The sequence below is a fragment of the Phoenix dactylifera genome, chromosome 11, assembly GCF_051530095.1.
Source record: "Phoenix dactylifera cultivar Ajwa chromosome 11, Ajwa_hap1_PhDact_Kaust_v1.1, whole genome shotgun sequence".
In the NCBI taxonomy this organism is placed as follows: Eukaryota; Viridiplantae; Streptophyta; class Magnoliopsida; order Arecales; family Arecaceae; genus Phoenix; species Phoenix dactylifera.
In genome coordinates, this window is record NC_143200.1 from 587,468 (window position 1) to 600,212 (window position 12,745).

The 12,745-nt window shown below is 40.3% G+C and overlaps 1 protein-coding gene and 1 pseudogene across 1 annotated transcript; one reads left to right on the forward strand and one right to left on the reverse strand.

Moving 5' to 3' along the window:
- Positions 1–3,009: 3,009 nt before the first annotated feature.
- On the reverse strand, positions 3,010–4,954 carry LOC103710149 (uncharacterized). Its single transcript, XM_008795769.5, has one exon. The coding sequence runs from the start codon at positions 4,931–4,933 to the stop codon at positions 3,929–3,931; it is 1,005 nt and encodes a 334-aa protein (XP_008793991.3). The 5' UTR covers positions 4,934–4,954; the 3' UTR covers positions 3,010–3,928.
- Positions 4,955–7,700: 2,746 nt separating this feature from the next.
- On the forward strand, positions 7,701–9,722 carry LOC103710109 (E3 ubiquitin-protein ligase PUB23 pseudogene; annotated as a pseudogene).
- The last annotated feature ends 3,023 nt before the right edge of the window (positions 9,723–12,745 follow it).

A 12,745-nucleotide genomic window follows, 5' to 3' on the forward strand; every position in this document is an offset into this window, starting at 1 on the left:
AAAAGATTTTAGACAGAAAGAGACTGATCTTGGGATGACCTGCCACTTTTGAGTTTGTGCAGCAAAAGGCTGACAAATTATTCGCAGTTTGAAAGCGTCTAAATATGTGATTATTTCCCTTCTTCTTCTTATGTTCTTTTCTCTCCTTTTAAGAACTAGGATTTTGCATTGTGTGCAGTAAAAAGATATATATTGATACTTGTGCACTTTTCTACCATTGGAAATTCTATAAAGTAGTATGGGGATTGAAGCCCCTTGTTAGTTGTTAGTGATAATATATACTCTCAAAGAATCGGAAAAGGATCACATATTGTTTTGATTCAAATTTAGTTCTTCTATAATGTCATATATATAGCAGAAGCGCGCAAAAAAACAAAAGCAAGAACACACCATGTTTTCTTTCCTTGTGATGTTTAAAGAAGACTATAGAGCTGGAGGTGACGATGCTTGTTGTGTGGGAAGTCCGGCTAAGAGTGAAGTACTTTTCTTTCATTTCTCTGCAACGTAATTTGGGAGTACGTACAGAAGATCGAAGAGATAGAAAATATATTTCGTAAGAGATTTGATGGGGCTGATGTATAGGTCGTGCATTTGCGGCTAGAAGTCTTTTAGCCATCATTCGACCCGTACAGGGGCATGGTATGTGTCATCACTCACGTACGTACATAGAGTTTTACGCATGACATCTATATATATATATATATATATAATGTTGGTTTTCTTCTTCCCTTCAGTTGCATGTCTATCACGGAATCGAATAGTATGATACTTATAGTGCAACAGGTCGATTTCTACAGAAGGGTAGTTCAAGCCTTCACGTGTGCCTTTGTTCCCTTCTCGTCTCATCTCCTTTTGGGATTCTGTAGAAGGGCAAAAAGCTTGCAACCCTTGGAAAAGACCATACTTGCAAAAAAGTCTGGTGGTAAAATCGCGACACCTTTCTACTGCAGAGATCTGGTGTTCTCCTTTGCTTATTTGTAAGCGAGATGTGAAAAAAGTTTTGACATACTGTTGCACCAGGGTTTAAAAATACAAAACCGTTTATATTTAAAATATAAAGCAGCCGATTTCGGAGAGTAAATCTTCTGCAGCCTCTACATCGTTTATTTTATTGCTTTGCACATGAATATTAAAACACATAGTCGTCATAATTAAAAATACAAAGTGACTAATTTTGTGATGGATGAAAAATAAGTGAGAAAATTAATGGAAGTTCATATATAAGGTCAAGAGGTTTTAGAGTGACTCCTATGCAATCCTTTTATCATATCGATTAAGCAAGAAGCAAATGAGATCAAATTTCAGTCAGTAGCTTGGAATGGATCAAATCCCATTTCAATAAGGTGGATACAACTTTATCTTAAGAGGATGAAATAAACTACAAAAGAGATGAATGGTGATTTTGGATATATATAATATCCTTGGTCTTGAAATATCCCTCTATCCATCAAATTTTCTTGCTGAACAAATCCCCTCTCTCTTCACTAAAGTTCCCATCTCTCCTCCTCCTCCTCCTCTCTCTCTCTCTCTCTCTCTCTCTCTCTCACACACACACACACACACACTCATGACCAAGTTTAGTAGTCATATGATTTTACCAGTCAAAAGAGCTAAATTTATCAGCATTCTATCCCAATTAGACTATTTGATTGGACCAGATTTACCAATTCAGTTAAACCATTTAACTAGTCATGTGACCTACGGTTAGGTATAAAGTTCAGTAATGATTTGTCCCAAGATACCAATCATGCATATAAGTAATACATCCTAACCTTTCGTCCAAGTTTAATATACCACAGATACCATCATTTCTTTTTTCGCATACAATAAATTAGCTAGTACAAATATTTGTGAGACTCCTAATACTTTGCTGTCTTTGCACCTCTCAGGCCTTAAGATATTTATATTTTACGAGGAAGCTAATGCTGCGATACACCTCTAACTTGTGTCGCTGGGGCACAGAAAGTAATCCTTTGAGCCCAACTGAAACCAAAAAAATTAACATGTAAGCCAAACATGAACATGACTTCAACCAACCGCCAATTAAATGGTAAGGCATCTTATGCACGTACGACATTAATGCTCAAGCCATGCATCTCATTTACCTTATCTTAAAATTATATAAAAATATCATTTGTTCCTGCATGAAAATTCTCATAATTCTAAGCTACTCTTAAGCCATGCATGTTTGGATAATCTATTATTAATAACAGAATATTAAGTCTTTTTTTTTCTGTCTATAGGATTTAGGCCGTCTCATTCCGAAGCTATTACTGGGAATTAATTTTCTGTGATCCCATTGGAAGGTAAGGGATTATTCAAACAGGCTCTTAAGTCCTACAATATCTCTAGGCCGTTTGATTATGGCTATCAACATCTCCAACATTAGGTGATCTTGGATTCAATATGTTTATCGGGTAATTTTAGCTCTAACATACTCCCAAATTCATTAAGGTCAAGAAGAACTTCAAAATTAATATGGAATGTGAAATATCCTTGAGTCCTAAAATTCCTTAGGCCACCTCATCTCCCGCAATCCGAAAGAGAGGTCCAGGTTTACTTTCTGTGAAGCTTTAGCAATTCCAAATTATGATAGAAATTGTTAAACCTAAGCTTAATATTCATCTAATGCTATTTAAAAAGAACATGAGATGGGTCCTTAGCGAAGCTAACTCTTGCATGAATTACTAATTCCCAAACGAACTAGTCATTTTCGGAACATAATAACACTCTAGGGCAGCTACTATAACCTTTCTTCTTGATGATCTAAAAGCTCATGAATGATACTTAAGGCACAAAACAAATTAATAATCCAATCAAATGTTAAGTTTACTTTCTCGGTGGGAAGAGCATGATACTTGACTATCTACTCCACACGAGATAAACAATCTTATGCGTCTTTTCTATGTGGAAAAATATCCACTTGCGTGTATGACTAAATATAATCCCAAGTTAGCGTTGCTAATTAACCTGGACTCTATCTAGCTACAATGATCAGGAAAATAGTAAATCGAGTTTGAAAATTTACTAGGTTCGGTTTGCTTGATGATGTCAAACAACTACGAATTAGTGCTAATTCCTGGCAAAATCAGCTACAAGCTATACGAAAACTCATCTTTCACTGGAAGACAATACTCTTATTGTGAAACCGTCTTTTCATTTACTCCAGACAAGATCAACCTTCAAGATATTCCTAGATCTGCCTTCATTCACATAGATTTTGTCGTTTATAAAAGCTAGTACTCAGAGAAGTAATTATCCATCAAAAGTTGTGGGCAGGTTGATCAAAAGATCTCCAACCAAAACATAACCACTCCCCATTGATTTGATGTGTAAAGGTATTTAAGCATCATTTTTTTTAAAAAAAATAAATTTTTTTTTATTATCCTTAAGTTGAGAGCACTGTCGAACAAGTTAGCTAGCTAGAGTTTTAGAAAATACGTGCGCAAGCAAGCAGGGGCACGTGCAGACATGCACTCGTGTGCACCCAACCATGCATCTGAGGAGGCATATTGGAGATTGGAATTGATGAACCTTTGGCTCCGGATGAATACTAGTCACAAGAAGACCTTGCCAAGCAAAAGAATGAGTGGTTGTATCAATTGAATAAGCATACAATAAAATTATACTGCTGTGGTTGGAGTGTGCCAAGGACTGGTCACCCTCCGAACTTAAGCTAATGGTGGGAAGGCTAATTGAAAACCTGTACCAATTAGATATACCTGCTTCTATCAAAGAGATAAGAGCTTAGGTTGGTTTGTGATGTCACAGTGATGAGGATTGTAAGTCGTAGGGCCCACCAGAGAAAAATTAAGTCCGATCAGAAGAAAACAGGAACGATCCTATCGGGTCTTGTCTTCATGCGTATCCCACAATTAGCCATCCAACCATCTATTTCTTCAACCTTTTTGTCTCTCTGTGCTCCTATCTATGGATCAAACTGATCGAAGTCCTGGTAGAAGGGGTCCCAGTAACCAGCAGGAGAAGGTTCAGCAGGAGTTGTCAAGAGATTATTAGGACTCTCCAAGAAGGTATTCTCCACAAAATTTCTGTTTCCATCGAAAGCCGGGCTGGGTTCATGCAAGGGGTTAAGAGAATTCGGGTCCATGGAGGGTGAGAAGAAGTCAGGCGCGCCACCATCAATTCCTAGTTGATCGATCACATCCTCTCCGTTCTTTCTTGGCCCCTCGTCGTGGGATGTGCTTGCTCCCTTCTCGATTGCAGCTACACGAGCAGCGGAGGGCACTGTTTCTCCAACGGTAATAGCATTAGAAAGCGACCGGGAAGCAGCAGCATTGGCAGAAGAGGAGGAGGAGGAAGAGGAGGAGGAGGAGGCACCAGTGAGGCGTTGCACCAGCGACATGAAGTTGCTAGGGGTGGTGTGGATGACCCTGGGCGGCTCGGTGTAGATTATGACTGGTGGCCGATGCTGAGGAGGGGGCGGCGCCGCAGGAGTCTTCTTGATCTTGTATGGGTCCTTTCGAGCCTTGACACGGGCCGGCCGGGGGCCTCGGAGCTCTTGCCTCGGCGACAGCCGCCCTGTCGGTGGCTCAGAGGACTCCATGGTTAATTCGTGGAGGATTGGAGGCCGAGTGTTCTCTTCGGGTGGAGAAATAGAGGGTGCTGTCGGTGGCTCAGAGGAGTCCATGGTTAATTCGTGGAGGATTGGAGGCCGATCGAGTGTTCTCTTCGGGTGGAGAAATAGAGGATGCTGTCGGGCTGAGCACGGCCTAGACCGATAAAGAGGGAGGAGCCATTGTGGATACTGGGAAAGCACATGAAATATATAACTAGTGAAGCAAAAGAAAGGAAAGGAAAAAGAAAGGGGGAAGAGACCTTTTGGGACTCCTTTGAACTTGTCCACAGAGAAGGGGAGAAGGATGTCTTGAAGATTGTAGAAATCTATACAGAAATCAGTCTTGCTGGATAGCATGCTGTTCTCTGATTGGTCGAAATTTATGATCATCTTGACGAGCTACATGATGCATGAAGACGGAGTCAGAGAAGGATATATGCTGTTTGTAAATCTTAAGAACGTGTGATGTGTTGAGCAGCGAGGGGGTTTCCATGGAAGTTGGTATCAAGAACCAAACAGCGTACGTATGTCTCGGTGGGGTCGGCTAAGAAATTTAGGGCGGAGACGGAGGCGTCCTCGAGGTAACTTGTCTGATGCGGTCAACAAGGCAGTCAGTCAACGCGGGAGACGTGGTCCGTTGTTTGACGGGATCCAACATCGCCGTCAAGGCCAATTCTTCGCTTGTGTTGCGTCCCTATACATTGGCCAGTAGCTGTGGCTGGAGACCGCTCCAACTTTCTTCCTTTGGGGCCTCATGAACTTGCTTGCTCGAGTGTCAAATGGATAGGGATTTGGACAGATGGTATACTTCGTCTTGTGCCAAGATATTTGGATCTCGTCAAATTTGACTGAATCGGGTCGCCCGAGCAAGGATTTAGGCTAAGGTTTTCCGCTAGTGGCCCAAGACCATAGTTTTGATCTATTGATTCTTGAATATGAATCATGGTGTTATTAAGCTGGCTGGATCAAGTTGTGTTTTCGAATGAGTATACTGTGTCGGTTAGGCTTGTAAATTGGTTAGTTATATCGGCCGAGCTAGTAGCAAGTACTTGATGAGCAAAATCACATAAAAGAGTAATTTAACTTTGCTAGTAATTAGTCACCACAGGCACAATTCTTGGAATTTTATTGCATGAAACTTTTCATAATACCTTTCATGCTAATATATAATGCTAGTTAACGAGGCTTTAGCTAGTTACCCTATTTCAGGTTTCTCGACAGGGCATGTGGATTTTGGCATTTGAGAATCAAAAGTTCATCCTCTCTATAGGCTTGAAAGCTTGTTTGGACCACATTAGTACTGGGCTTGGCCCTACTTATGTTATATCTAGGTCTATATACACTAGGCCTAGACTAGGCTGGCGTAGCCCAAGCTTGGCCCATTAGCAGCCCTACTTAAAATTATCATGTTACTTTTGAAGGATTTTGCAGGTCTAGTTAAGCTATTCCCACAAACACATATCCATTTGGGGTTCATTCTACCTCTCTTCTGCCAACAAAAACATACCCAATTACCATGACAAAAAATACATTGTAATGCATGATTTCCATCTGGCCTGGCTTGAGAGTCCTGATCTGCAATAAGAGACAGCTTTACTCTAGCATTTTTGTGGATGTGATTGTGCAAGACACGTATTCTTTATATCAGTACTTGAACTGTATGAATTATATATTTTAGCAAAAAAAATAATTATTATACTATATTAATTTGAGTGGTAAACAACAAATATAATACGAATAGACCATATACAAGGATGGAATATGTTAAGCCAGCTTGACTGTAGTTGGATGCATGTCCCCATAGTTGGCGCCTGCGCAATCCTCATCCCATGTTGAACATGGAAGCAATGTGATATATTAATCTTTCACATGCTCTAAATTTTGTTCAAAGTCAGAACTCAGGAGGTCGGCGAGGCGGATAGCTTATCCCTCCCCTGGGATTCCAGCTTGGTTACAGCAAACGGTGTCGGCGTCTTGTTAACGTAGATCCAACCGTATGGATAAGGGATCCCATCACCGCCGTTCCCAGTCTACCTTTTGCGCCTCTCCATCATCTCCTTTTTTTTTTATCAAAGAATGGAATAGGAGAAGAAATTCAAACTCTCTTTCTTTATCAAATTTTAAATCCTCCTGAGATAAAGACCAACTAACGTGAAGGAAATACTAGGGCAGGTAAATTCCGTCCTATTGATTTCCTTGTCAAGATAATCATAGGGCCGTTAATTATTCACTTAAGAAAATACTGTAGTTTTTGACCAAAAAGAGAAAAATTCTAATTGCGAGAACCTATTTCAAAATTCTTCTCAAATATTTGTTAGGAAAAATAATATTATTTGTAATATGCAAAGGTGGTTAGCCATTCAACTTTTGCAATACCCTCTTTTCGGATAGACATGAGAAGTGCAATTTTTATTATCTAGATCTGTATCATATATAGATTTGGCATGAGAAAATTACTCGGCAGAAGGCAAACAATGGAAATGTGAAAAACAAAAAATTCTCGAAGGTTAATTAATAATAAAAATATAAAAATTTAATCTAGTTTTGCATTTATTTATTTATAATATGCAGAGTAGAGACAAGTCCAATAAACAATTACAATTACATCATTGTTGCTAGCATCAATAATTTGTAAATTATAAGTAATTCTAATTATTTTGAAAGCATAATTGCTATTCAAAAGCCATGCCCTTTCCAAATTTCTTCTTCTCCTTGCTCAACCGGCCAAAAGCACAAGTTTATCAACAAAATGTGCTATTACAACTTGTCATGGTCCTGTTTGGCTCTACTTCCACCATTGCATCTTCTATTGTTGATTAAGACCAGATTTCTCATACCAAACTTCTTTTTCTCACTTCTTAGTTTTAGATTCCAACCACAATATGGTACACATGATGTGGGTCAAACTTCACCTATTCTCAATGGCGGTGATTACGTGCTAATGGGTTGACCAAGGAAAAGGTGAAGAGTTCAGTGTATATAAACCTCTCAAAACCTTTTTATAGGCAGTTTTCCTCCTTCTAAGAAAGAAGAAAATTATAAAATATCTTTGCGACAAACCCCAAAATGCTCCCCTGCAAAAATTTAAACCAACTTCCTAATACACCCCCGCGTGGACTTTTTTTTTTTTTTTTAAATCCCGGGGGAGGGGGGTTTGAATATCTCCCATCTTCAACTCCCCCCTGCTATAAATAGAACCATTCTTTTTTCAACTCCCAACAAGCTTCCATCTCCCCAAAAGGCTAACCTTCTTCCTTCTTCAGTGGCTTTCATTCCGAAAAAGGCAGTCCCAAAGGTTTCCCCTCTCCCGGCACTCACTTTTAATCCATCCATTTCAGCTTATCTCTGGCCTTCAAATTTCTCATCTTCCCGTTAAGTGATTCCATCTCTGGAGTTCTTTCCTCATCTCTATTGCTAGCTCTCTACAGGTCCAAAAGCTTTCAGACTCGTTGCATTTAAATTTGAATACCCTTTGCAACCCCATTCTCTTGGTCGGCTTTAATGGCAGAGGTGGAGATCCCATCTTACTTCCTTTGCCCTCTCTCCAAATCATGAGGGATCCAGTGACTCTCCCCACCGGCATCACCTATGACCGCGACAGCATCGAGCGGTGGATATTCTCCGGCAAGCACGACACGTGCCCCGTGACCAAACAGTACCTTCCGGACTGCGACCTCACGCCAAACCACACCCTCCGGCGGCTGATCCAGGCATGGTGTGCTCTCAATTCGGCGAACGACATCGAGCGGTTCCCCACACCGAAGCCGCCGATCGACAAGGCCCAAATCGCCAAGCTCCTCGACGACGCCAGGCTGCCTCATCTGCAACTCGGTTCCCTCCGAAAGCTAAAAGAACTTGTCTCCGAGAGCGAGAGGAACCGGCGGTGCGTCGAGGCCGCTCCCGGCGTGGTCGGCATCTTAGCTTCCATCATCGACAACAGCAGCTCCGGTGCTCCTTCAGGTGATCAAGACGGAATACTGATCGGCGATGATGATGTGGAGTCTACTAATGCTCGTGATGAAGCTCTCAGCATTCTTTACCTGCTTCAACTCTCCGAACAGCACCTTCTCGACCTTGCCGTCAGAAATGGCGACTTCATCGAGTCATTAACATCCATTCTGCGGCAGTCGAACTACCGATCGCGAGCTTACGCAATATTACTTCTCAAGTCCTTGCTCGGAGTGATTGCACCGGCCCATTTGGCTGGTGTTAGAGAAGAACTCTTCCAAGACGTTGTCGGCGTGCTTCGTGATCGGATTTCGCACCAGGCCAACAAAGCGGCATTGCAAGTCCTTGCCGGGCTGTGCCTATGGGGAAGCAACCGTATCAAGGCAGCCAATGCCGGTGCTGTGCCGGTCCTCGTTGAGCTACTGCTAGACGAGCCTGAGAGGAGGATCTGCGAATTGGTGCTCATGGCGCTGGGCCGGGTTTGCGGGTGCGCCGAAGGGAGGGCGGAGCTGGTCGGCCATGCGGCAGGCATCGCAGTTGTGTCGAAGAAGATACTAAGGGTCTCGGAGGTGGCGAGCGAGAGGGGGGTGAAGATATTGTACTCGGTGGCAAGGTTCTCAGCAACAACGGCAGTTCTTCAAGAGATGCTGCAGATTGGGGTGGTGTCCAAGCTGTGTTTGGTGCTCCAATTTGATTGTGGGATGAAGATGAAGGAGAAGGCCAGGGAGATCCTTAGGTTGCACTCAAGGGTCTGGAAGAAGTCACCTTGTTTGTCTCCTCGGTTCCTCATCTCGTATCCTTCTTCATGATGGATGCTTTAGAAGATAGAGTTATACAAATTTATGTACATGATTATTGATTGATGGGCATAGATTCATGTCCCTAAAGGCAGAAACAACAGCCAGAGATTTTTTTTTCCCCTTTTTCCCACCCTTTTCTGGTATACTTTTCTAATTTGACTATGAGTTTTATTATTGGGTCATAAAGAAAAAAAATAAAAAAACATAAAATTTCTTCTATTTAACTTGGTTAATTATTCAACTCATGTCCTCTAACCAATGCTATAAAGATGACACACATCGTACTTACTATGTCTGATCTTTGTAAGATTGCAAACAAATTATTTTGCCTCGCTTACTTGTTCTTAATTTGTTGCTCACGGTCTCAAGTGAATGCTGAAAATGGCCTTGCTGGATGGGCTGGATGCAAACTAGCTCAAGATGCACTGGTATGCCATAATTTACAATATGCTGATTAGATTTCTTCTATCTTGTGAAGCTAATCCATCTCAAAACTTTGTTTGGGGATAAAGTGTTTCCTGAAAAATTTAAACTAGTGGTCAGTTGGATCGCCGGCATCGCCGGCATGGCAGATCAATCACTAAATTTAAATTGATTAGGAGACACATGGAAGGCCAGCAATTTGGATCAATAGAAGGCTAATGGAATTTGCTGAAGAAAAACTATTTCTTTATATATTAAAAGCTTTATGATTCAGGACTACAGAATGCACGCTAGAGACTTCCAAGTTTTAAGCTTATGCTGCCAACCATTAAGAGGTCGTCCTTTTTTTTTTTTAAGGTACAGAATGACTCCTTCAACATTCAACCATTCAAGGGCAGCTTGGCTTCCAAGGCATTCTCTTTCCGACCCACCTAACAAAAAGGTGAAATCCTTTCCTGACCACTGGCCCTCGGAATCTCATTTCAAAGGTCCTGACAGAATATATTGACAGTGTTTTAAAAGTTTTTAAGGGAGATGACTGCCCTGATAAAGCTTAGTGCTGAATTTAGTTATAAACAGGGTTTTGAGGAGTCAGACACCAAACGCCCTGATAAAGATTACTAGAAGTATGTACAAGAACATATGTAGATACTTCATTGTTAGGATAGTGAATCCTAACACGAAAGCGCATGCTGTTAAATAATCAAATTAACATACTGGTTGATTAGCATAACCACACCTTGCCCTTTTCCTAGCACTTGCCTTCATATTCTACATGCTAATAGAACCAGTAGGCACAACACAAGGGGTTTAAACATATCAAAGCCCAATTTCTCTTTCACCCCTGTCACATCCGGTGATAAAAATTAAGCTTACATCAGAAATTACCTCAAAAAGAAAAAGAAAGGAAAAGGAAAAACACCCCTCAAATCCTTCAGGGGATTAACGACGATATGGATAGACATCAAAATGTACATAAGCATCATTTCTTCATTCATTCATAAGAGAATCAGGAGTCAGAGGATAATTATGTTAATTGTTACTGGTCAAGTTTGGCAAGGGTAAAAAGAAGTCATCTAATGACATATATGACAAATTAATTACCAAGGAAACACTTGAAGAATAATAGCATTGACTATCTCCACAACCATTTGATGTGGTGGTCTTAGATCTTCGACTATGATTGGGCATATTGTGGATTGCGTACCGTGATCAAAAGCCCGGCCGCACTGCCCTCAAAATTGTCTTTCAAGAGCAAACCCCTCTCCTTAATCATAGTCTACACAAACATAACATGTCAAAAACTACCAACAAGGAGAGAAGTACTAATGCTTCTCTACTGTATCTTTCATCAACATTGATTCTAACAAATTCTGATGGGCAAAGCATGACATCAATGTAAATTTGCATGAACTAACTTCCAAACAAAATTTTCAGACTAGACAGTTATATCTCAATAATATTTGAATATATCTAAAATAATGGCAAGTACAAAAGACAAAAATTTCTATCAGCTAAGAACTGCAAGATAGTAAACATTACATTTCTTCTTTCCGACATATAAACCTGTCGGCATGCATTGTGAAAATAAAATCATTCTGCCACAATCTTATGCAGTAGATGTTACCCCATAAGCAAGATTCATATATTTTGATTCCAAACAAAGTGTTAGCTTATCATATATTCAAATTTGGATAAAGGAGTATACCCCTGAATTTGCATAAATATCTTCTAAAATGATCACACCTTCTATAACTCTTTCTTTAGAAAGGTCTATAATGGTCCACCTATTCATGTTAGGAAACATGGCACTTGATTTTCCTCATTCTTAACAAATTGACAGAAAAATAGCCAATTAAATTGTAACAAATTAGATTTGCAACAGAGGTCCTCTATTTACAACATTCAAGTGAAACATTTAACTTCTGAGAAACAAATTGCGACCATCGGTATCACGCATCTTTGGTTCTCCAGTTTCTTTTAATTTGTCTGCATACTTAATTACCCTTCGCAGAAAAAGCACGCGCTTGACGGTCTTTTCCAGAAGAGAGGAGTCAATGCTACACTGTTTCCCCAAATTGATAATAATACAATGAGATTAGTATCTTTCAAGACATCAAACTCAGGAAGAATCATGAGATTTAACAGTGAAAAGAAGATGAACAGTAATTCGGCCATCCGTGCGGCTGATTGTGCTCAAGAGCACATTGGATGCATGGTGGAATATAATACCCGTAATCATTCAATATGTTCACTTTGCATGAACCAGCCAACAGCTTTACTTGCATCATCTACTGAATCGGATCAATCTCAACTCAATCACAAGTTGTTGAACTACACCAATATTCCAACATGCAAAGCATAAATTTCCAAATAAATGGCGTGGCCCCACTCCAACAGACAACTTTCCAAACCTAACTACAGGTTAAGAGTTTCAGATGCTGTGTCCAAAGATTCATGACAAAAGCCAAAGAGAGGGAAATGTTATTAAGGAATTAATGGGTAGAGATCTCTCTCTAAGCATGTCATTCTCACGGCATTACCGGATCCTTGGTTCTCTGGGAAATAATAGCAGGCTTCATCAGTAAATGACAAGGAAGGCTGAGAAGTGCGAGCCCAGAAGTTCTACTCTTCCTTTGTATTGTAACATTCGTTTCATGGAAGCATGCATGCCTTGTCTTCCAATCCAGTGGAAAGTATGGCAATGATTGATAGGCATACCAAACTGCGATAAAATAGGACAGTATTCAAGCCTACTTAAATAGGACAAATTCATGGATGCTCCTATCATGGTTCATCCCTCCTCTATTTCAAACCTTGGTGGTGTTTCTATATGCCATACTCAAGTAAATTTAATTGGCGGCAATATTCTCAAGCATAATTCATGCTAGAAAAATTATTCATGCAAGAACAAACTAATGCAGAAAATCATGTCAAATAAGAAAGATTAATGAAAGGTTTATGTATAATTTGAAATCCCCAATGCACACGTACTTAC

Coding starts and splice junctions, on each gene's coding strand:
- LOC103710149 (XM_008795769.5), bottom strand. CDS start 4,933: ATGCTATCCAGCAAGACTGATTTCTGTATAGATTTCTACAATCTTCAA.